This window comes from Mugil cephalus, chromosome 9 (assembly GCF_022458985.1).
Source record: "Mugil cephalus isolate CIBA_MC_2020 chromosome 9, CIBA_Mcephalus_1.1, whole genome shotgun sequence".
In the NCBI taxonomy this organism is placed as follows: Eukaryota; Metazoa; Chordata; class Actinopteri; order Mugiliformes; family Mugilidae; genus Mugil; species Mugil cephalus.
In genome coordinates this window covers 79,311-102,190 of record NC_061778.1, presented here as the reverse complement: position 1 = coordinate 102,190, position 22,880 = coordinate 79,311, and the positions used below count along the sequence as shown (strand labels likewise).

Sequence of the window (22,880 nt, the reverse complement as noted above, 5' to 3'; positions counted from 1 at the left end):
TGGGTGTGTAGCAGTGGGTGTGTAGTGGGTGTGTAGTGGGTGTGTAGCAGTGGGTGTGTAGCAGTGGGTGTGTACCTTCACAGGACAGGCCGTGGGACGTGACCCCAGACAGCGCCTCTCTGCAGACGTTGCAGTACGTGGGCCGAGCGTGGGAGCAAGCGTACCAGTTGTGCATCCCACTGAAGTGGTCCATGCTGTACTGGGTGGACTGGAGGACAGGGACAGGGACAGGGACAGGGACAGGGACAGGGACAGGGACGCAGAGGCACAGTCAGCTGGAGGACAGACACACACTTGGAAACACTGGGACACAGGGGGACACGGGGGGACACACCTCATAGTTCTGTCTGTTCTGGACGCTGCGCAGCGCTGCCATCCACTCCTCCATCTCCTTCCTGTTGTCAGCACAAAGAATGAGACGTCTGCACGGAGTGATCACCTGAAACACCACAGGTAGAAACACAGGTAAAAACAGGTAGAAACAGGCAGAAACAGGTAGAAACACAGGTAAAAACAGGTAGAAACACAGGTAAAAACAGGTAGAAACAGGTAGAAACAGGTAGAAACACAGGTAAAAACAGGTAGAAACACAGGTAAAAACAGGTAGAAACAGGTAGAAAAACTGGTAAAAACAGGTAGAAACACAGGTAAAAACAGGTAGAAACAGGTAAAACACAGGTAGAAACAGGTAGAAACAGGTAAAACACAGGTAGAAACAGGTAGAAACAGGTAGAAACACAGGTAGAAACAGAGGTAGAAACACAGGTAGAAACAGGTAGAAACAGGTAGAAACACAGGTAGAAACACAGGTAGAAACAGGTAAAACACAGGTAGAAACAGGTAGAAACACAGGTAAAAACAGGTAGAAACACAGGTAGAAACAGGTAAAACACAGGTAGAAACAGGTAGAAACACAGGTAAAAACAGGTAGAAACACAGGTAGAAACAGGTAGAAACACAGGTAAAAACAGGTAGAAACAGGTAGAAACACAGGTAGAAGCAGGTAGAAACAGGTAGAAACAGGTAAAACACAGGTAGAAACAGGTAGAAACAGGTAGAAACACAGGTAGAAACAGGTAGAAACACAGGTAGAAACAGGTAAAAACAGGTAGAAACAGGTAGAAACATGAAAAACACAGGTAGAAACAGGTAGAAACAGGTAAAAACAAGTAGAAACAGGTAGAAACAGGTAGAAACAGGTAAAAACAGGTAGAAACAGGTAGAAACAGGTAAAAACAGGTAGAAACAGGTAGAAACATGAAAAACACAGGTACAGGTAAGTAGAATCAAGGTAACATTGTTGTAACGGTCACTTGTTAGTTATTGGTCAATGTGCATTTGATAAATAAAGAAAAGAAACGATCCTTAAAACAGCTTGAACTTGATCTGCTGCTCCATGTGTGTGGTTTGTATTCAGCACAGAGTCGACTTTCTTTCCAGCGAGCGTTTCTTTCCCAGGTTGAGAGGAAGGGAGGAGCTTCCCCTCCTACATCGTCCAATCAACACGTCTCTTTCAACCATGTGACGTTTCTCAGGAAGTTTAGTTCTGGCTCAGAAATCGCAGCGTGAAAGTTGAACCGAACCAAATGATAAATGAAAAAACAAACGAAAAAAAAACAAAGATCCCCAATTGAACAGAGTGAAGGACTGTTTCAGTCCAGAGTTTCAGAACCAGAACAGGGTCCAGGTTCTGGATACCAGCTCCCTCCAGATTATTGTGGTGCATTCAAAGCCCTCATCTATGCATGGGCCTTTCAGACTCTGTGTTACTGGTAAGGAAGCTCTGACCCGATTCTGGTGTCGGTTTTGTTCCCAGTATTGAAGGAAGTTCTCAGTCATGTGTTAGTGACAGTGGTTCTGATCCGTTGGGTCTAAACCAACCGATGTAATGAGGTTTCCCCTAAAGAACACGCTGAGTTCACTGAACCCAATAAACAAAAAGGAGGTGAAGGAAGTGAAACGTTTCCAGCTGCTTCTGTTTTATTTTTTACATGTTTGACCAAGATAGTGAAGATTTATGAAAGTTACTGTATTAGTGCAGTTATTAAACAAATAGTAAACAAATAAGAACATTAATATCTGTTTGTTTGTTTGTTTTTTTTAATAGAAAAGAAATGTTGATGAGGAAATATTTCCTCAAAATAACGATCCCAGACTTTCGCAGTTTGTTTTCCTGTGTCGGTATCAGACGATACTAAACCTCAGGTGCTGCTGTGGGAAGTGTTTAAAAGTGTTTCCTTAGATACTGGAATGAATCATGAGTGTGACTGGTTGGATTTCCACTTCCTGTCCAGCTGCTGGACAATGAAGCTTCTGTTCCCACCACGACAGAAATAGACTGAGAGGGAGGTCTGATCCAGAACCAGAAACACAAACACTGGAGTCAGCTCCGGTTTCATCTAAACAACGTCCCCTTCATTCGTATTGGTCCTGTTGAACCAACGTGTTCCTAATATTCTGACAAACAGTCAGTGAACTACAAAGACTTGACAGTTTAACTCAGTCCAGTTTAACAACAACGATTATCAGGACGAATCCACAGCTCAGTCAGAAACAGCTGAACCTCCACTAACTGCTCCTAATGGATCGGCCTCATTGAAGCGTCACATGAATAAACGTGTGACTGGTGAACACATGAATCTGTTCTTCCTCTCTACATGTGATCAGCTAAAATAAACTTTAATGTAAATTCAGACTCGCATAAACTCACCACCCCACTCTCAGTCCCGGTCCAGACCTGGTCCAGTCCTGGTCCAGTCCTGTTCCAGTCCTGGTCCAGACCTAATCCAGTCCTGATACTCTCAGTCCTGGTCTTTACCTAATCCAGACCTAATCCTGTCCTGTTCCAGTCCTGGTCCAGTCCCGATCCTATCAGTCCTGGTCCAGTCCTGGTCCAGACCTGGTCCAGTCCTGTTCCAGTCCTGGTCCAGTTGACAGTTCAATACTGACCCGGCAGAGCTCAGATTTAGACCTGGTCCTGGTCTGCAGTAACTCTTCTTCTGTCTATCGCTCTCTCTTTCTTGTCTTCACTAGCCACGCCCACTTCCTCTGATATGACTCACTCCTACTTCCTGTTTGTCATAATGCTGACCCCGCCCCCACACACACTCAGCCCCGCCCCCTCAGACAGCCTCTATGAACACTTCAGAGACAGGAAACGTGACAGAGTAACACATCTTCACTATGGAGGAGAGTAACATCTCTGGATAGGCCACGCCCCTTACGGGTGAAAACAAAGGACACGTTTCTGTGTTGCTCTTCAAACTATTTAAAAGACAAAACTCTGAGATTTTCTTGAGAGGGATTAAAACCGAATATTGGTGGACAGAGATGGAAAGTGGTGAGATGCTGATGTTGATGTGGACATTTAATCATGATGATGCTAACGTTAGCTAAAGTCAGTCATCAGAGTCGTTAGTTATAATGTTAAAAATTCCAAATTCATGCTTTAAATGACAGAAGGTAACGACAGAGCACAGACTTACGTTACTGTGGAGGGTGAACGTTGGCTAAGCTTCGTGCTGTATTTATGTCATGACTCATTAAGTTAACATCATGGACGGATTATTTGATTGTTAGGAGCTGGTGATGGACCTGAGGAGGACCAAGGTGTCGGGGACCCTGTCTCCATCCAGGGTCAATGTGGACATAGTGGAGGGTTATAAGAATCTGGGGGGTCACATTGATAATAGACTGGACTGGGGGAAGAACAGACGTCCTGTACAGGAAGAGCCAGAGTCTCTATGTTCTGAGGTGGTTCAGGTCTTTAACATCTGCAGGACTTTGCTGAGGATGTTGTATGAGTCTGTGGGTCAGTGCTGTAATGCTGATGTGCTGAGGCAGCAGGCTGAGGGTAGCGGACGCCAACAGGCTGAAACAGGCTGAAACAGACTGAAACAGGCTGAAACAGGCTGAAACAGACTGAAACAGACTGAAACAGACTGAACAGGCTGAAACAGGCTGAAACAGGCTGAACAGACTGAACAGACTGAACAGACTGAAACAGACTGAACAGGCTGAACAGACTGAACAGACTGAAACAGACTGAACAGGCTGAAACAGGCTGAAACAGGCTGAAACAGGCTGAAACAGACTGAAACAGACTGAAACAGGCTGAACAGACTGAAACAGACTGAAAAGACTGAAACAGACTGAACAGGCTGAAACAGACTGAAACAGGCTGAACAGACTGAAACAGGCTGAACAGACTGAAACAGGCTGAAACAGGCTGAACAGACTGAAACAGACTGAACAGACTGAAACAGACTGAAACAGGCTGAACAGACTGAAACAGGCTGAAACAGGCTGAACAGACTGAAACAGACTAAACAGACTGAAACAGGCTGAACAGACTGAAACAGACTGAACAGACTGAACAGACTGAAACAGGCTGAAACAGACTGAACAGACTGAAACAGGCTGAACAGACTGAAACAGGCTGAACAGACTGAAACAGGCTGATACGTCTGATACCTCTGATGGTATCAGACAGGAAAACGCTTCACAAGGTGAAAACCATCCTGGACAATGAGTCGAACCAACTCCCATCACATCACAGAGACACAGAGACACAGAGACACAGAGACACAGAGACACAGAGAATCATTCCTGCCTGTGGACATTAACCTGAAAAACTCCTCACTCTGAGGGTGTAGAACCATTATTATTATTATTAATAGTTCCTGTTCACCTCGTCTCTTATACCAGGACACATTCCCTGTATACGAGGGGAATAAAGTTTATAACTGTACTGACGCTGAGATTGTGCAATAACACATAACTTCATTATTCTCATAATCTTGTAAATATTTCCTTATATATTTTCACCATGTGCAATAATTTACCTGTAGAGCAACAACTCAGAACTCAGGTTCACTTCACTTATACTTGTACATATTGTTTTATATATATTTCCTATATTTTTTATTCTTATCGCTCTTTGTTCTAAACACTGGTGCTTTGGTTTGGAGCTGCTGCAACGAAAAGTGATGAATAAAGTGAATCTGGATCAATAAAGTGATTCTGATTCTGGTTCAAATGGGGGCGTGGCCTAATTGGCTGCTGTGATGGGATGTTAGCGAGTGGATGTGTGATGAACCTGCAGGCACTACTTTGTGTGGCGGATGGATCCTGGAGAGACTCACTGTGAAGCTGTTGTTCACGTTCTTGGTGCTGGACTCGGCGACGCTGGCGTCCGTCAGGTCGACTTCATCAAAGATGATCGACTGGAGACAAACAACTGATCAATGGCAGGTTCAGGTAAACCAGGTAAACAGGTAAACAGGTAGACCACGTAAACCAGGTAAACCAGGTAAACCAGGTGGACCAGGTAGACCACGTAAACCAGGTAAACCAGGTAAACAGGTAAACCAGGTGGACCAGGTAAACCAGGTAGACCAGGTGGACTCGGAGGATCCAGGTGGACTCACCTTGGCGGTCTGAGCGTAGTACAGCGTCCTCCCTCTCAGCTTGAAGTAGCGTCTCTTCCAGCGCTGGAACGAGTTCGTCTGTTTCAGGAGGTTCCCCTCCTTCAACACCGTCTGGAACACAAGGAGGACAAGGAGTCACTCCTCATCCTCTGGGACCAGGAACCAGGAGGAGTCGCTCCTTCTCTTCCAATGGGACCAGGAACCAGGAACCTGGAGGAGTCACTCCTCCTCATCCTCTGGGACCAGGAACCAGGAGGAGTCACTCCTCATCCTCTGGGACCAGGAACCAGGAACCAGGAGGAGTCACTCCTCCTCTTCCTCTGGGACCAGGAACCAGGAGGAGTCGCTCCTCCTCTTCCTCTGGGACCAGGAACCAGGAACCAGGAGGAGTCGCTCCTCCTCATCCTCTGGGACCAGGAACCAGGAACCAGGAGGAGTGACTCCTCCTCATCCTCTGGGACCAGGAACCAGGAGGAGTCACTCCTCCTCATCCTCTGGGACCAGGAACCAGGAGGAGTCACTCCTCCTCATCCTCTGGGACCAGGAACCAGGAGTCACTCCTCCTCATCCTCTGGGACCAGGAACCAGGAGGAGTCACTCCTCCTCATCCTCTGGGACCAGGAACCAGGAGGAGTCACTCCTCCTTATCCTCTGGGACCAGGAACCAGGAACCAGGAGGAGTCACTCCTCCTCATCCTCTGGGACCAGGAACCAGGAGGAGTGACTCCTCATCCTCTGGGACCAGGAACCAGGAACCAGGAGGAGTCGCTCCTCCTCATCCTCTGGGACCAGGAACCAGGAACCAGGAGTCACACACAGGAAGAAACAGAAAAACGCAGCTGATGCTGAGATGAGAGTGAATCTCTGTTCATACAGCGAATAGTTGAAGTGAAAATCATATATAATAACACAACACAATAACACAATGTGACCTGTAACGTTGTTATTAAATACTCAGACGATTGTAGGGACGTGAATATCAGGATAGAGTCTTTTTGTTGTTTGTTTTTGCGGTTTCTCGGATTTTATTTTACTCCTGGGTTTAAAACATAATTAGAAAATGATCTGACAGTTTAAACTAAACATACGCTGACAGAGAAAAAGCTTTATATCGAACTGATATAGCGAAATAATATTCAGGTTAAATTGGTTTAAAGTGGATTAGCTCGGAGCTGCGACTCTTTAATTATCGGGACCGTTATGTCTCAATAACACCGACACTAACCGACCTCCTCATCCTGTCAGCCCGGGAGGAGGTAGGAAACAGCGGGGCTTTCACAGGCCTGGGACCCTGGCAGGAGGTAGCCTAGCCTAGCTTAGCCTAGCCTAGCTTAGCCTAGTTTAGCGTATGTGTGGTGTTTACATGTTTAAACGTTTTTTCGGAAAGTCTCTGACTGCGATTAGCATGAAGCTAATCGGCTTAAAGTACCAGAAACATTTAAACCCGCAGCAGAACCGTCATGTTCCGTTAACGTTCTGAACCGGACCTCTGTTACACAAAGACTGTGTAACGGTAATCCCGTCCGTTACCGGCGGTGTCCGTGTAACGGCTGTGGCCCTCGCCCAGAAACGAGCCGCTGTCTCTCGGAAACACTGGTTCCAAACTCCAATGAAAACCTGTCAGAATTAACTGACATAGCGCTCATTCAAAGAAAATACAGTAGAAAACTAAAAGTTAAACTGGTTCTAAGTTCAAACTGTTCCCCCCTTAAGTTCGGCGTGATTTGATGCAGCAGACACGGTTACATGTCTGAACGTCCTGCCGTCGGTACCGCCGCCCCCAGCGGGCAGCGGGGCGCAGGGCGGCGGGGACAAGGTGTCACAGCGCCGGGGAAAAGATGGAGCGATAAAATCACAGATGAGGTTGGTCATTCTGGACAGAGCCGCACTAAAAAACACTAAAATATTAGGAACATATCTTATTCTGACCCAGGGCCTCACATTAACTGCCGGACTGGACGGAAGCGTTAAAGTGCAGGGTTTTATCAGGGAGTTCCGCCGCAGGCTGAGCGCTGTGTCCCGGGCTGTGTGTGGCCCAGCGCCGCTGAATGAAGCAGCCGCGGACCGCGCACCGTGGAGCCCCCGCCCCCCCCTCACCTTGCTGCGGATCTGCCCGGACGTGGACACTTTCCGGATGAGTTTCTGCGGAGTTCCGGGCTCCTGCTCCGGTTCACTGTCCGATGATTCGTCCGGGCACCGGGCCGTGGTGGACTCCGGTCCCCCGACCTCCGCCATCCTGCATCAGACCCCCGAAGAGGCGAAGCAGCGAGGCAGCGCCCCCCACCGGCCGAGCCCGGCAGCACAGCCCCGAGCCTGGTGGTCAGGCGGTGGAATTACAACAAAATAATCTTTAATTAGTTTAACTGAGCTTTAATTACTGTCAATCATCTTTAATTACTTTAATTGTTGTGGTTATTGATTTTAATTAGGCGAAAGTTCTGGTCCTGGTCCATTATCAAAGCTTTTCCGGCATCCTACAGAAATCTGAAGGTATTGGTGCTGAGACATTGCAGATTAATTAACATATTAAAAGCATATATATATATATATATATATTTAACGAAACTAGTGTATGTATATATATACAGACATACATAAATATGTTACTGACATTACCAGCAGAAAGCGCTGCAGAAATGACGTCACATCAATAAAATAGGATTTAAATGGACATAAGAACTTTTTTAGTTGTTACTTTCACCACAATTATTTTTACTATTATAGAAACAACATACAGCTTTGTAAACCCTGTATAACCCCCAAAAAGAGTTTGAAAAATAACCATTTCAGTTGTCATCAGGTTTGGTCGTTTTGATGCTGACTGTCAGTATGTCAGCTGACCACTGTCACTTTGACCGTGAAAGTAATATAATGATCATCTGTGAGTGGATATGTGGGCCCCGTTTATGTCAGGTGTCATGAATGGACTCTGGGAACAGCTTGAACCTGATCCTTCATGCTGACCTACATGGCTCCTCCTGATTCCCACCTATAGACTTTTATCTGAGGAGGATCAGATGTTCATCCTGGATCATCCACACAGAGACGGATCACGTTACACCTGGGACGTCCTAACCAGGTCAGCTCACATGTAACACTCACTTTCCCAGCAACGCAACCAGAGCCGGTCCACCAGCACCAGTCTGAGGACACCACGGGACAGGTGTCCATGGGACAGGTGTCCACATGACAACGTTCATGGGACAGGTGTCCACGGACCCAAGAACTGGTGTCCAGGGGACAGGCATCCACATAATGATGTTCATGGGACAGGTGTCCATGGTCCATGGCACCAGTGACTGTAGGACAGGTGTCCAGGGGACAGGTGGGACACCTGGACTCAAAGAGTCCTTCATGGGTCCAGACTCAGTGTGTTCATGTCATGTGACACCTTTGCTGTAATGAGGTCATTAAGCATCAAACACGCAGTGATTCACCTGTGTGGGGGGTGGGGCTACGAGTGGGTGGAGTCCAGGTGTTTTATTAGCCGCTGTGTGACAGGTGAGCTCCAGGTAACAGCAGACGCGTCAAGTGGGTGAGTTTTTATCGTTTTTTAAATATTAAATAACAGCTGAAACAGGTTCATCTCGTCTCGATTAAAAACAAGTTAAACATTATAAATGAAATGAGAGGAACATGAATCACTAATAATTGTAATTATTAAAGATTAAACATGTGTTCACTCAGAAAGCTGCACTCTAATGACATCATAACTGCACTTTAACAGCTTCTTCTTCCTCATTTTTGACAATATTATATCATTATTTTATTATATTATCATATAGCAATATATTATTATTTAATGCTGCTTTGTGTGACGTTTCCTCTTGCTTGTTTTTTAAATTGATGTGTCAAGGGAGTTGAATAACACCCGCTTCCTGTTTAATGTTTAATTAACTTCCACTATTAATGAATTAGTTGTCCTTTAGTCAGACAACATCTGGACTCAGTCTGTTCCAGATGTTCCTCTTCAGGTTAACTGGTCAGAGCTGAACGCACAGTTCAGAAGCTGCCTGAGAATCTGTTTGATTTTAGTTTCAGTGATTGTTTGGGATCAGAGACTTTGGCTCATTTAACTTTATGAAACATGATCAGGGAAATGAAGAAGATGATTATCTCGCCCTGAGTCTGAGGACGTCCTGGTCACTGATTAGATATTCACTTAAATTTATCAACAAATAAATCTGATTAATGGTTGATTCATACATCACATTATGGTTGATTTGCCATCAAATTAGTTATTTTAATTAACCATTAATCCGATGAATAATGAAGCATTAATTAGACGTGTTATTTGATGTCTGTGCAGACAATGCCGGCCGTTCTTCTTCACTTCCTGGTTGTTGTGGCCCTCCCGGTTGTCATGGCGACCACGGAGCCCCTGGATCCCGTTGGCTGGGAGGCCCTCACCTCCTCTCCGCCCCCGTCCCAGAGTCTGAGTCTCTACCAGACCGACGCCACCGACAGCAGCAGCTACTGCCAGATGCTGCTGGAGTCCGGGGCCCCCCCAGACCAGATCCCCTGGTTCTGTCTCTGCACTCAATGCCAGAACAACCAGGGGCCCAAAGGAAGCCAAGGGCCTCGGGGCCTCCCAGGTATAACCATGCAGCACTGATCTGTCCTTCAGCTTCTCCACCGTCCGTCCTCACTCAGGTGTCTCTCCATCAGGAACTCCTGGAGGTCCTGGGAGAAGAGGGATGACGGGGGCCCGGGGCCCTCCAGGCTTTGTGGGCCGGCTTGGAGCCAAAGGTGAGCTGCCTCCTGATTGGTCGACAGCTTCTGTTGTTGATTTTTCTCTGAACATGTCGCCTTCTTTGGTCTTTGGTCTTCAGGACAGAAAGGAGATGATGGAGACAAGGGAGACCAGGGCCCCCAGGGGCCAATGGGACCCAAAGGAGGCCGAGGCTTCAAAGGTTAGTTGCTGTAGTTCCATGTCCCTGGTCTCTTCAGGTCCAGACCCTGACCAGGTTTTTGTTGCCACAGGTGAGAAAGGTGAGCAAGGTCTGGAGGGCCGTCAAGGAGACCAGGGGCCCAAAGGAGACGACGGTGTCTGTCCAGATAACTGCGAGGCCAGCCAGGGGCCTCCGGGACCATCCGGCTTGCCGGGCCCTGCAGGAGCCAGAGGTCTGCCCGGGACACCGGGGGTGGTGGGGCACAACGGTCTAAAGGGTGACGTGGGTGATGTGGGGCACCCTGGGGTCCCTGGACCAGGGGGTGAGAAAGGAGATCAGGGCCCCCAGGGGGAGTGTAACTGCACAGATGGACTAGATGGGAGTCCAGGACAGAGGGGGGACAAAGGAGACAAGGGGGATGAGGGGAGGATGGGCCCCGAGGGGCAGACAGGGTTACATGGGGTGAAGGGGGACATGGGGGCCATGGGGATGAGGGGCCCCCCAGGTCTCTGCATGCCCTCTATCCAGTCAGCCTTCGCTGCAGGGTTGACGTCCAGCTTCCCCCCACCCAACGCCCCCGTGGTCTTCTCCCATGTCCTCTATAACGTCCAAGGCCACTACGACCCCGGGTCCGGCCTCTACACGGCCCCTGTTAACGGAACCTACGTCTTCAGCTACCACCTCACCGTCTACGACCGGGTCCTCAAGGTCGGCCTCTTCTGGAACTTCATCCCGGTTGTGAAGACCACCGAGCCCAAGGTTCTGGGGACCACGTCTCAGTCGGTGGTCCTCCACCTGTCCAGGGGGGACAGGGTCTGGGTTCAGGTGAAAGATGTCCTCACTAATGGCATGTACGCCGGCAGCGAGGCCAGCACCACCTTCTCTGGCTTCCTGCTCCACCCAGACACCTGTGATTTGGTTTTACTCAGGGCCCCCATTCCCCCCATGAAAACCCCTGATGGAGGATACACCTGGGGCAGCACACCCGAGTCCACCTCCCCCCCCCCTCCAGGAGGGTCCCCCTAGCTCCACCGGGAGGAGGGGCCACATAACTTATAGTAGTTGACATGTTAGATTAGATCCGCCCTGGAACCAGACCGAGGTCCCAGTCCTCCAACTGGACTCAAACTTTTCTCAGACCAGTTCAGTCCTAACATCCAGATCCTACATCAGATTGGTCCGGTTCACACCTGGACTCTAGAGACCAGATCAGGGTTCACACCTGGACTCTAGCATGGACTCTAGAGACCTGAACCAGGTATTGATGTTTAGTTTGAACTGGTTTGACGAAACAGAGACATAGAACCAGAGCCAGATCGTCCTAAACACAGAGATCCCCCAAAACACAGAGGACGTCTTCGTCTACACAGAGGACAAGAGGACAATGAGTGTAAACCTGTTTGCATGTTTGTGTTTGTTTAGTAAATGAGGTCCTGGAGGATCCGGGGTGGATCCTCCAGGACTGTAATAACATCCTGTGGTGTTGGTCCCAGTGTCTTTTCTTTGTGTCCTCTTATAGTTTTTGTCTTTATGCTCGTCTCTTGTCTCCCATTTCGTCCCCGTCTTTGTCTCTAAACTGGTTTAACTGCCACAGTCATCTGAGGATCTGGACCCTGACACAGCAAAGACCATGTGCTCCATTCTCAACAATAGAACAAAGACACCGGGGACAACATCAGAGACAACATCAGAGGATCTGGAGGACCTGGTTTTATGGATCTACGTCTCCCTAAAGTCAGACCTGAACGTCCTGGTTTCTGTTTCTTCATTGTAACAGATGAAAAATAAAATGATTAAAACAAACAGAAGCTTCTTCTTCTTCACTAATAAAATGAAATGAATCAATGAGTCATTAGATTTTATATGTTTTATTCTTTGATCAGAGAAGAAACGAGCTAAAGTTAAGCAGAGGACAGGGGTAGGGGACGGGACAGGGGACAGAGGACCAGTTGATGTGGCTGGAGGACCAGAGTGTGTCTCCTGCTGTGTCCATCCTCTGGCGCCATGCTTGTAGTTCAGGCCTCGGTGGGGGACTCGTCATCGTCCCCGTAGACCACCCCCTTCAGGTAGGCCCGCTTAAACTCCTCAAAGACCATATCGTCTGATTCACTAGAAGACAGGGGACAGGGACAGAGGACGGGGGACAGAGGTAGATCAGCAGATGATTAGACCTTCAGGTGCAGGAACTACTAACTAAACCTGAGAGACGAGAGCGAACAAAAGAAAAATCTTAGTCCCATCAGTATCTGGTGTTTCTGCCTTTGCCTTCAAACCACATCAGTCCTTCTAGGTCCTCTGGCTCTACGTCAGGGTTTAGTACGATCAGAGACTCAGGGGTCGACCAAGGAAACTCAAACACGTCCAGATTAATTGTCTTTCCTAATGTGAAGACGTCCAGCAGAGACATGAGCTCAGAACTGACCCAGGTCCACCAGCTACTGTCTGGACCAGTCTGGACACAAGTGGTCTTCATGGAAGAGCTGCAGCCAAACATCCGTCCCTCTGACATGGAAACAAGACCAAGAGACTCCACCATGAACCAGAACCAGAACCAGAACCTAGGAACTGGGCCCAGAAACATCTGGACAGATGATGTTGAGCTCAGATAATGAGTGAAGCACGGTGGAGGCTCCTGGAGAGTCTGGTCCTCAGGCAGAAACTGATCCATCATCAAGACCATCAGGGAGGAGGAGGGCTGGCCCCACATTTATTCTGCAGCAGGACAAAGAGCCCAAACATCCAGACAAGAACAGCATGACCCCCCAGAGCCCTGGTCTCAGCATCATTTACTGAATCTGGATTAACTGAGCAAGATCTGGAGTTAGTTCTCCAAGAACCAAGAACCACCTACCAGACGAGTTCTGTCAAGAACTGTGTCCAAGTACCTAGAAGAACCGTCTGGAAGGTAAAGGGGGGCCACACCAGATACTGATTAGACTCAGATTTCTCTTCTGTTCATTCATGATGAAATAAACTATTAACACTAACATCTGGAAGCAGTTTACATCAGTGTGTGTGTGTGTAACAATCTTTTATGATATTTATTCTTAATGTACGTGTAATAATGTTTTTCTCACCTCTCCTTGGCTGATAGATGTTATAGACGATGCAGAGAAGGAAGAGAAACATTTAACAAAGGACGATAATATTTAATTAATTAGAATTCATTAATTTAATCATTTTCATCAGAATAAAATCAATTCAATTCAATTCCTCATCAACAATCAACAACACTCACCAACGCTAACAGACACAATCAGGTTAACTGTTTCTACCTCATGAACTTAATGAGGTTCAATCAGCACCAGCTAATTAATAGATGTACCTGGTTCTGGTTTGGGATGCATCAGTTTGAACGGGACCTCCAGAGACACCTCACTGTAAAGACAGATCAACAGTGAGTCCAGATGTTGGTTCAGAACCCTGAGACAGTTCAGAGTCTACGTACCTGGATCCAACCATCCTGAGGTCCAGCACCAGCAGAGAGAACAGAGAACACCATGAGAACCAGAACCAGGACCAACAGAGACGCTTCATCTGAACCTCGGGGTCAACTCACCCGGACGCGATCATCCTCAGAACCACTTTGTACGACACCAGGATCCCCTGGATCTCCTTCAGGACCTCCTGCTTCACACTGAGACACGAGGACAGAGATGGGACAGAGAGACAGAGAAAAGGACAGAGAGAGACAGTGATAGAGACAGAGACAAGGACAGACACAGGTACAGGGACAGAGAGATAGTCATGGACCAACTGGACAATGTCTTTTCCTGGACTGATGAATGATTCAAGTCATGAATAAAAACTTCCTTCGGGTTTGATGAGATTAAAACATCTAAATGGACATGAACTCTTCAGGAACCAGAACTTTGCCTTTGTCAACATGTTTCTTCTGTCTGTGATGCTGAATGTCTCTGCTGCTGTCAACAATGATCTGATCTGATCTGATCTGATCTGATCTGATCTGATCTGATCTGATCTGATCTGATCTTATCTTATCTTATCTTATCTTATCTTATCTGATCTGAGAACAGGTCAGTGGTTCCTGATGTTTGTTCATCTGGAGGATGAAGAATCATCTTAAAGTTCCTGCCATGAGATGATTAGATCGACTAAAGTTCCTGACCCCAGGGAACTTGTTGTGACAGTGGCTGAATGAGTGACAGTGTTGTGTCTCAGTGTGTCTCTGACATGCTGGACGACGCCAGGTTGGTGTCTTCGTGTTTGAGACGTCCATCCAGAGCCAGTCCTCTCCTGTCCTTGTTGTGGGCCAGCAGAGGGTACAGAGTGTACTCCTTCTTCAGGCTCGTACCGGATGGAACCGAGTCACTGTGAAACAGAATGACTCATTACGAAATTAGTTAATTAATTAGTTAATTAGAAAGTCAATTAGTGTATTACGAACTCACTCTGTTTCTTCTTTGGCCACAGATTTGACGTATTTGTCGTTGGAGTAAAGAACAACGTTGGAAACCTGCTCAACTGAAGACAGAAAGGACTCGTTATCATCATGTGACTCATTAACGTCATGTGAGGATGATGATGGTGATGAAGACGAGGAGGAGGACGTTACCTGAGACACTGATGTCTTTGACGTTCCTGCTGGAGGAGTTGGTGATTTCAACGTTGACTTTTAGAGGCTCCCCGTGGTAAAAGGTCTATAGCGACAGACACAGAGGACAGAGACGGAGGACAGAGACAGAGGACAGAGACAGAGACAGAGGACAGAGTCCTTGATTGTGAGAGCTGTGAGATATGGGGACAAGTGGTAACATGGAGACAGTCTGACCTCCTTATTGAGGCCCAGTTTGAAGTTAAGGGGGACAGATGGGGACATGGGGACAGGGGGACAGTCTGACCTCCTTATTGAGGCCCAGTTTGACGTGGAGCGGTTTCTCTGACATCAGGAACTCAAACGTGGTCTCAGCCACAGGAACCAAGGAACTGATCTCAGAAGAGAACTGGACCTTCCTGATGGACAGACGGACAGAACTCCTGCAGTGGACACAAGGACATGAGGACATGAGGACATGAGGACATAAAGAATATGAGGACATGAGAACATGAAGACAGGACTTACTGTTTTTCCATCGTCTCTCCACAGAAAGCTTTCACCTCAAACTCCACAGCACATTTCTGTCCAACACATAAACATCAGGTCACATCAAACCCTTCTAACCAGGACCAGGACCAGGACCAGGACCAGGACCAGGCTATTGTAGTTTGTGGAGGTTAAAGGTCAAACTGAGCTGGTTCAGATCTAACAATTCTTTAATTCTCTATAATCAGGTGGAGACATTAATGTGTGAAGTGTCCCTTAGAATGAACTGAGGACAGAGAATCATTACCTTCCCCTCGTCAGACGGTCCAGGCTGCAGAGCCACAGAACAAGGGAGGTTATCTGGAAACTGAACCACATGAGACCATTAGAACCTGGACATGTCTCACCCGCTAACCTCTAACTCTCGAACCCTCTAACCCTCTAACCCTCTAACCTCTAACCCCCTAACCCTCTAACCATATAACCCTCTAACCCTCTAACCCTCTAACCTCTAACCTCTAACTCTTTAACCCTCTAACCATATAACCCTCTAACCCTCTAACCTCTAACCCTCTAACCTCTAACCCCCTAACCCTCTAACCATATAACCCTCTAACCCTCTAACCTCTAACTCTCTAACCCTCTAACCCTTTAACCCTCTAACCATATAACCCTCTAACCCTCTAACCCTCTAACCTCTAACTCTTTAACCCTCTAACCATATAACCCTCAAACCTCTAACCATATAACCCTCAAACCTCTAACCCTCTAACCTCTAACTCTCTAACCCTCCAACCCCGAACCCTAACCCCCTAACCTCTAACCCTATAACCATCTAACCCTCAAACCGACGAGCTGTGGCTGACGTTCAGTTCATTCGTTCAGAGGATCATTCCACCCCAGAGCAGCACTGAACACTTAGTGGCCATCAGACTGTACAATAGCCCACAGGTCTGACCTCACTGAGTCCACATGGAGTCTATTTACATCGTCACTTTATGCACAACTGTTGTCACTTTGTTCTTGTGTAGTGCATTTGTTGTCTGTTGTCTTTGTCCCCTGTCTTTTTTGGTCACTGTTAAATATATTTGGTCAGTATATACACTATCGGTCAAAAGTTTTAGAGCACCACACTTTTTCCATTTTTTGTTTTTTTTTATCTGAAAATGATTCGGTTTATTGTGTCATTGCACTATGAAATAAAAGCATAGAACAAATAAGATATTTGAGTTGAAAAAGAAATCATGAAATCAATTTATGGACCATAATGTTTTCTGACCTTTGACTCATCAGAGCAGCAGCTTTGGCAGATATAACAGCTGAACACACTCGTTTCCGTTATTTCTACAATAGAATCTAATATTGTTCAGAAAGTTCTTCCTGAGTCTGTGTCAGAAGTTCCTATAAATGTGAGGTTCTGGGAGGCTGCATGTTCTCACTCTTCTGTCCAGTTCATCATAAACCAGCTGGATGGTTTGAGTCTGGAGACTGTGGCTCCATGTTCTCCAGCTTTGTTCCTGAGGTAGCGTTAGCGTTAGCGTAGCTTTTCACTGTGGCTCCATGTTCTCCAGCTTTGTTCCTGAGGAAGCGTTAGCGTTAGCGTAGCTTGGACTTGTGTTCTGGGTCATTATCTTGCTGTAGGAGGAACCTCTGACCATCCAGGCGTAGACCAGAGGGTTCTGCACGGCTGCAGATGCTGTGGTTCTGTTCTGGTTCAGGGTCACTCTGTACAAGTCACCGACCCTGGATCCAGACCATCACACGTCCTCCTCCATGTTTGACGGTGATGTCACACACTGTGAAACCGTCCTCTCGTCTACTCGACGCCGTACAAACATCCTGAGTGATGAACCAAAGACTTGAAATCTTGGTGCATCAGTCCATAAAACCTCTTCCAGTCTTCAGGAGTCCAGTGTTTCATGGCCCAGGAGAGTCTCTGTGTCTTACTCTGACGTCTTAGCAGCGACTTTCTGCTGCAACTCGTCCTGTCAGACCTGCAGCTCCAAGTCTCCTTGTTTACTACGACTACTAAGCTGAGCGTGAAGCTGTCGTCCTGTAGCCTCTGATCCAGTTGTGTCTTTGGGTCCGTCAGACGCTTCCTGTCAGAGTTTCCTCCAGTTTCTGAAGAAACCTGTTCTCACTGACACTTGACTTTCTTTGCAGTTTCCCTGTAGGAAAGACCTACATGTTTAAGTCTTATGATGCTCTGTCCTGTTCCCCTGATGCTCATGGAGTCTGGTACCACAGTGTTTTCCATCACGGCCTTTATGCAGACAGAGCGGGAACATCTGTAGGAATTAGTAGTAGCAGCTTTCAAGGCTGATTCAACCTTCACTGCTGCAGAACAGCTTGAAACTGTGAACGTACTTCATGTTCTCTGAAAAAAGCCTTTTTGTATAATTCTGAAATGCACATTATTTTTCAGTTTTGGGAAACCAACCCTTTTTTTAAGCTCTGGCTGTTCAGTACTTATCTTAGTACCATTTCAAGCTATTCATTGGACTTACATGACTTGGACTGGAATAAATAACCGGAAAAATTAGGGTTTTCTAAAACGTTTGACCGGTAGTGTGTGTGTATATATATATATATATATATTTTTTTTTTTTTTTTTCTGGACTTGTGTTGCTGTAGCATCAGGGATCAATAAAGTATTATCTTCTCTTTTCTTTATCACCTTCTACTCTCAACTTGGAGGGGAACTCTTAGAAAACATTAGGATTATAATCTAATTTCCTTAGACTTTGGCCTCTAGGAGCAACTCTTTGCTCTAAGAATCTTACTAAGAAGTTCTCACCTCGAAGAAGAAGGGGAAGGCGTTGTCTCCAAGCTTCCTCAGGAGCTTCTGCTGGATCTTGGTGTGGGTGAGCTTCTCCTTGTCCTGGAGCTCCGGGTAAACCTGCCGGGTCACCAGGAACAGGTCCCTCCTGAAGGCCACGCCCATCACATCCATGTCCTGGCGGCCGTATCGGAACGTACAGGACAGCATCACGTAGACTAGCAGACACAGATCATCAGGTTTTATTAACAGGGCTTCAGTCTAAACCTGATAAGGCGCGGTACCAGGACTGGCCACTAGGGACTGTAGGACAGATGTTAACCGGTGACTCTTCTAGTTTCACATCAGATGATGAAGGTTCAATTTTTTTTACCGTTTTTCCCTTTGGTCTGAACTGGGTCGATCACCACGACGCCATCTGGAGGAGACAGGAAGACACAGCCAGTTACTACCCAACTATTATGTATTTATTTATTTATTTAGACCAACCCTAGAACCCTAAACCCTAGACCACAAACATAGGGCCCGTGGGCCAGAAGCGGCCCGCCAGAGGGTCCGATCCAGGATGAATTTGCAAAGTGCAAAAATTACATTGAAGACTACATTAACTGCAAATTTTTCAATAAAAGTAAGTACTTTTCCCAGGTTTCACACTTTTAGTAAGAGCTGTGCACTTCTTTCTCTTAAGAAACATATGGTTGTTCATAAAAGATTTTGTAATAGTTCAGTTCATTAAATGTAAACACTCTCATAATGTTCCTCATTGTGCTAAAACAAAGGGAAACATTTGAAGTTGTCCTTGTTTGATGGTCTGGCCCCCTGAGATCAATTGGTTCTGTACGTGGTCCCTGAACTAGACCCTAGACTCTAGAACCTTAGAACCTTAGAACCCTAGAACCCTAGACCCTAGACCCTAGAACCTTGGACCCTAGAACCCTAGAACCTAGAACCTTAGACCCTAGAACCCTAGACCCTAGAACCCTAGAACCCTAGAACCTTAGAACCTCAGACCCTAGAACCCTAGACCCTAGAACCCCAGACCAACCTTAGAACCTTAGAACCTTAGACAGAAGACAGACCCTAACTTCATATTAAATTAAAAGAACCGTCTCCACTCACCAACTGGATCCACAAAGTCGCAGTGATCCACAAAGTCCCTCTGGCCCATGTAGACGGCCACCTGGAGCACAGAGGCACAGTCACCGGCACTGATACTACTAGTACTACTAGTACTACTGATACTACTAGTACTGATACTACTGATACTACTAGTACTGATACTACTGATACTACTTGTACTGATAGTACTGATACTACCACCTGGAGCACAGAGGCACAGTCACCGGCACTGATACTACTAGTACTACTGATACTACTAGTACTGATACTACTGATACTACTAGTACTGATAGTACTGATACTACCACCTGGAGCACAGAGGCACAGTCACCGGCACTGATACTACTAGTACTGATACTACTGATACTACTGTTACTACTAGTACTGATACTACTAGTGCTGATACTACTGATACTACTAGTACTACTGATACTACTGATACTGTTACTACTGATACTACTAGTACTGATACTATTGATACTGTTACTACTGATACTACTAGTACTGATACTACTGATACTACCAGTGCTGATACTACTGATAGTACTGATACTACTGTTACTACCACCTGAAGAGAGAGAGGTCAGCTGGCTCATGAGTACTACACCACTGTTACTAGTACTGTTACTTTTGTTTTGCTTGTATACTATACAGTACTAGTAGTTCTGTATAACGGTGATACAGTACTAGTAGTTCTGTATAACAGTACTAGTAGTTCAGTATAACAGTGATACAGTAGTAGTAGTAGTTTCTGTATAACAGTGATACAGTACTAGTAGTTCTGTATAATAGTGATACAGTACCAGTAGTTTCTGTATAATAGTGATACAGTAGTAGTAGTAGTTTCTGTATAATAGTGATACAGTACCAGTAGTTCTGTATAATAGTGATACAGTAGTAGTAGTAGTTTCTGTATAACAGTGATACAGTACTAGTAGTTCTGTATAATAGTGATACAGTACCAGTAGTTCTGTATAATAGTGATACAGTAGTAGTAGTAGTTTCTGTATAATAGTGATACAGTAGTAGTAGTAGTTTCTGTATAATAGTGATACAGTACCAGTAGTTCTGTATAATAGTGATACAGTAGTAGTAGTAGTTCTGTATAATGGTGATACAGTACTAGTAGTTCTGTATAACGGTGATACAGTACCAGTAGTTCTGTATAATAGTGATACAGTAGTAGTAGTAGTTTCTGTATAACGGTGATACAGTACCAGTAGTTCTGTATAATAGTGATACAGTAGTAGTAGTAGTTTCTGTATAATAGTGATACAGTACCAGTAGTTCTGTATAATAGTGATACAGTAGTAGTAGTAGTTTCTGTATAACGGTGATACAGTACTAGTAGTTCTGTATAACGGTGATACAGTACCAGTAGTTCTGTATAATAGTGATACAGTAGTAGTAGTAGTTTCTGTATAACGGTGATACAGTACCAGTAGTTCTGTATAATAGTGATACAGTAGTAGTAGTTTCTGTATAATAGTGATACAGTACCAGTAGTTCTGTATAATAGTGATACAGTAGTAGTAGTAGTTTCTGTATAATAGTGATACAGTACCAGTAGTTCTGTATAATAGTGATACAGTACCAGTAGTTCTGTATAATAGTGATACAGTAGTAGTAGTAGTTTCTGTATAATAGTGATACAGTACCAGTAGTTCTGTATAATAGTGATACAGTAGTAGTAGTAGTTTCTGTATAACGGTGATACAGTACTAGTAGTTCTGTATAACGGTGATACAGTACCAGTAGTTCTGTATAATAGTGATACAGTAGTAGTAGTAGTTTCTGTATAACGGTGATACAGTACTAGTAGTTCTGTATAACGGTGATACAGTACCAGTAGTTCTGTATAATAGTGATACAGTAGTAGTAGTAGTTTCTGTATAATAGTGATACAGTACCAGTAGTTCTGTATAATAGTGATACAGTAGTAGTAGTAGTTTCTGTATAACGGTGATACAGTACTAGTAGTTCTGTATAACAGTACTAGTAGTTCTGTATAATGGTGATACAGTACTAGTAGTTCTGTATAATAGTGATACAGTAGTAGTAGTAGTTTCTGTATAACGGTGATACAGTACTAGTAGTTCTGTATAACAGTACTAGTAGTTCTGTATAACAGTACTAGTAGTTCTGTATAATGGTGATACAGTACTAGTAGTTCTGTATAATAGTGATACAGTACTAGTAGTACTGTATAACAGTGACACAGTACTAGCAGTACTGAATAGTTGCTAGTGCTGCTGGTACTACCTAGTACTACAGGTAGCAGTAGTACTGTCGTGTATTTGTGAACTCACCGACTTGTCTCTGGAGACCTTCTTGAAGACGACATGTTTCGGGCTCATGTTGACGGATTTGAACCTGAGACACACAAGTTAAATCTGTTTTGAGTCTCGTCCTCCTGTGGACCAGTGGACATGAAGACGTGGACCAGTGGACATGAAGACGTGGACCAGTGGACATGAAGACGTGGACCAGTACGTCTCCGTGGAAACAAGGTGCTTAACAACTAGTTTATGGCTCTACAGTAAAGTTTAAAGTATCAGAATGTTCTGTGATGACGAGACGTTCAGGGACCAGCAGACGTTTGAGGACGTAAAGGATTTGGGCTTTGAACCCAGGACTCGTCAGAGATGGTGCAGCAAACCTGCCATCACCATGGTAACCAGCACAGCAGAGATAACACACCTGGGCAGGTAAACCCAGACCAGGACGGTGATTGATCAACCAATAAATACTAATTAGTAAACACTGATCCATAAATACTAATTAATAAACACTGATCCATTAATATTAATTAATAATGGTGAATAAATAACCTGCTGATTGATAAATAGATTCGTTCTGACCGTGTTTGTGGCTGAACACCAGTAAATAAATGATGTTTCACTGACCTGGAGCAGCAGTGAAGACGTGTTGAAGACGTTGGATGAAGACGCGTTGAAGACGTTGGATGAAGACGCGTTGAAGACGTTGGACGAAGACGTGTTCTAGACGCTGAGTCTGAGCGGCTGCATTTATAATCTCGCTGCTCTCAGCCTGGTCAGCATGAAGCTCATTACTGCTCATTACTGCATAATCCTGCAGGCTCATCTGGACCAGCTCTCACTGAACCAGCCCCCATAGGCTGGTCTGGTTCTACGGGGGTCAGGACTCTGAGGCCAGTCCAGTTCTTCTTCTCCCACCCCGGCCCAGTGCAGTCAGACCTGCAGGGTTCTCCTGGGAACCTCCAGAACCAGACCGGTTCCCCCAGAGAACGTCTCCTCTGCTCTAGAGTCCTGACGGGTCTGAACCTTATAAAACATATTCATCTGTGTGTTGTTCTTTATTTGTATATATACACATTTTATTTAGTCTGTACACGTTTGTACGAGTATTTCACACACGTTGCTCAGGTTCATCTTAGTTTTTTAAGGCTTCTTGTTTCTGACGCGACACGTTTGAATGTGACGTTAGATGTTGGAGCTGCTTATGAATCAGGTGATGATCAGACTGAGCCGCTAAGATTCGGACTCAGCAGGTCTGAGTGCTGAGGGCAGCAGCTCTACACAAACAACGCAACAAACACAACACACACAAACAGCACACGCTGAGTCACCTCTGAG

General features: G+C 45.7%; 2 protein-coding genes and 1 long non-coding RNA gene across 4 annotated transcripts; 1 reads left to right on the top strand and 2 right to left on the bottom strand.

The window, feature by feature from the left end:
* Positions 1–172: 172 nt before the first annotated feature.
* On the bottom strand, positions 173–3,056 carry LOC125013746. The gene is made up of 3 exons (XR_007113400.1): positions 2,711–3,056; positions 335–439; positions 173–208 (listed from the first exon to the last, which is right to left on the bottom strand). It is a non-coding gene; the product is annotated as an uncharacterized LOC125013746 (long non-coding RNA).
* A 3,219-nt stretch (positions 3,057–6,275) lies between these two features.
* On the top strand, positions 6,276–12,124 carry LOC125013723 (complement C1q and tumor necrosis factor-related protein 9). 2 transcript variants are annotated; one of them, XM_047594611.1, is made up of 5 exons: positions 6,276–7,292; positions 9,739–10,024; positions 10,098–10,178; positions 10,262–10,342; positions 10,413–12,124. In XM_047594611.1, the coding sequence occupies exons 1-5, from the start codon at positions 7,176–7,178 to the stop codon at positions 11,345–11,347; spliced, it is 1,500 nt and encodes a 499-aa protein (XP_047450567.1). In that variant the 5' UTR covers positions 6,276–7,175; the 3' UTR covers positions 11,348–12,124. The 2 variants fall into 2 exon arrangements, with proteins under 2 accessions (XP_047450567.1, XP_047450568.1); XM_047594612.1 differs by lacking the exon at positions 6,276–7,292 and adding an exon at positions 8,864–8,964.
* Positions 12,125–12,173: 49 nt separating this feature from the next.
* LOC125013727 (S-arrestin-like) lies at positions 12,174–22,786 on the bottom strand. Its single transcript, XM_047594617.1, has 16 exons — positions 22,170–22,786; positions 21,573–21,636; positions 19,264–19,324; positions 18,518–18,562; positions 18,163–18,362; positions 15,673–15,732; positions 15,405–15,460; positions 15,184–15,319; positions 14,898–14,982; positions 14,734–14,806; positions 14,516–14,653; positions 13,881–13,958; positions 13,770–13,784; positions 13,647–13,699; positions 13,399–13,408; positions 12,174–12,430 (listed from the first exon to the last, which is right to left on the bottom strand). Exons 2-16 carry the CDS (start codon positions 21,618–21,620, stop codon positions 12,337–12,339), a joined length of 1,152 nt encoding a protein of 383 aa, XP_047450573.1. The 5' UTR covers positions 21,621–21,636; positions 22,170–22,786; the 3' UTR covers positions 12,174–12,336.
* Positions 22,787–22,880: the final 94 nt, after the last annotated feature.

Coding starts and splice junctions, on each gene's coding strand:
- LOC125013723 (XM_047594611.1), top strand. CDS start 7,176: ATGTCTGAACGTCCTGCCGTCGGTACCGCCGCCCCCAGCGGGCAGCGG. Junction 10,179..10,261: donor GGGCCGGCTTGGAGCCAAAG/GTGAGCTGCCTC, acceptor TTTGGTCTTCAG/GACAGAAAGGAGATGATGGA. Junction 10,343..10,412: donor AGGAGGCCGAGGCTTCAAAG/GTTAGTTGCTGT, acceptor TTGTTGCCACAG/GTGAGAAAGGTGAGCAAGGT.
- LOC125013727 (XM_047594617.1), bottom strand. CDS start 21,620: ATGAGCCCGAAACATGTCGTCTTCAAGAAGGTCTCCAGAGACAAGTCG. Junction 15,733..18,162: donor CCTTCCCCTTCTTCTTCGAG/GTGAGAACTTCT, acceptor CATGTGGTTCAG/TTTCCAGATAACCTCCCTTG. Junction 14,654..14,733: donor GTGGCCAAAGAAGAAACAGA/GTGAGTTCGTAA, acceptor TCTGTTTCACAG/TGACTCGGTTCCATCCGGTA.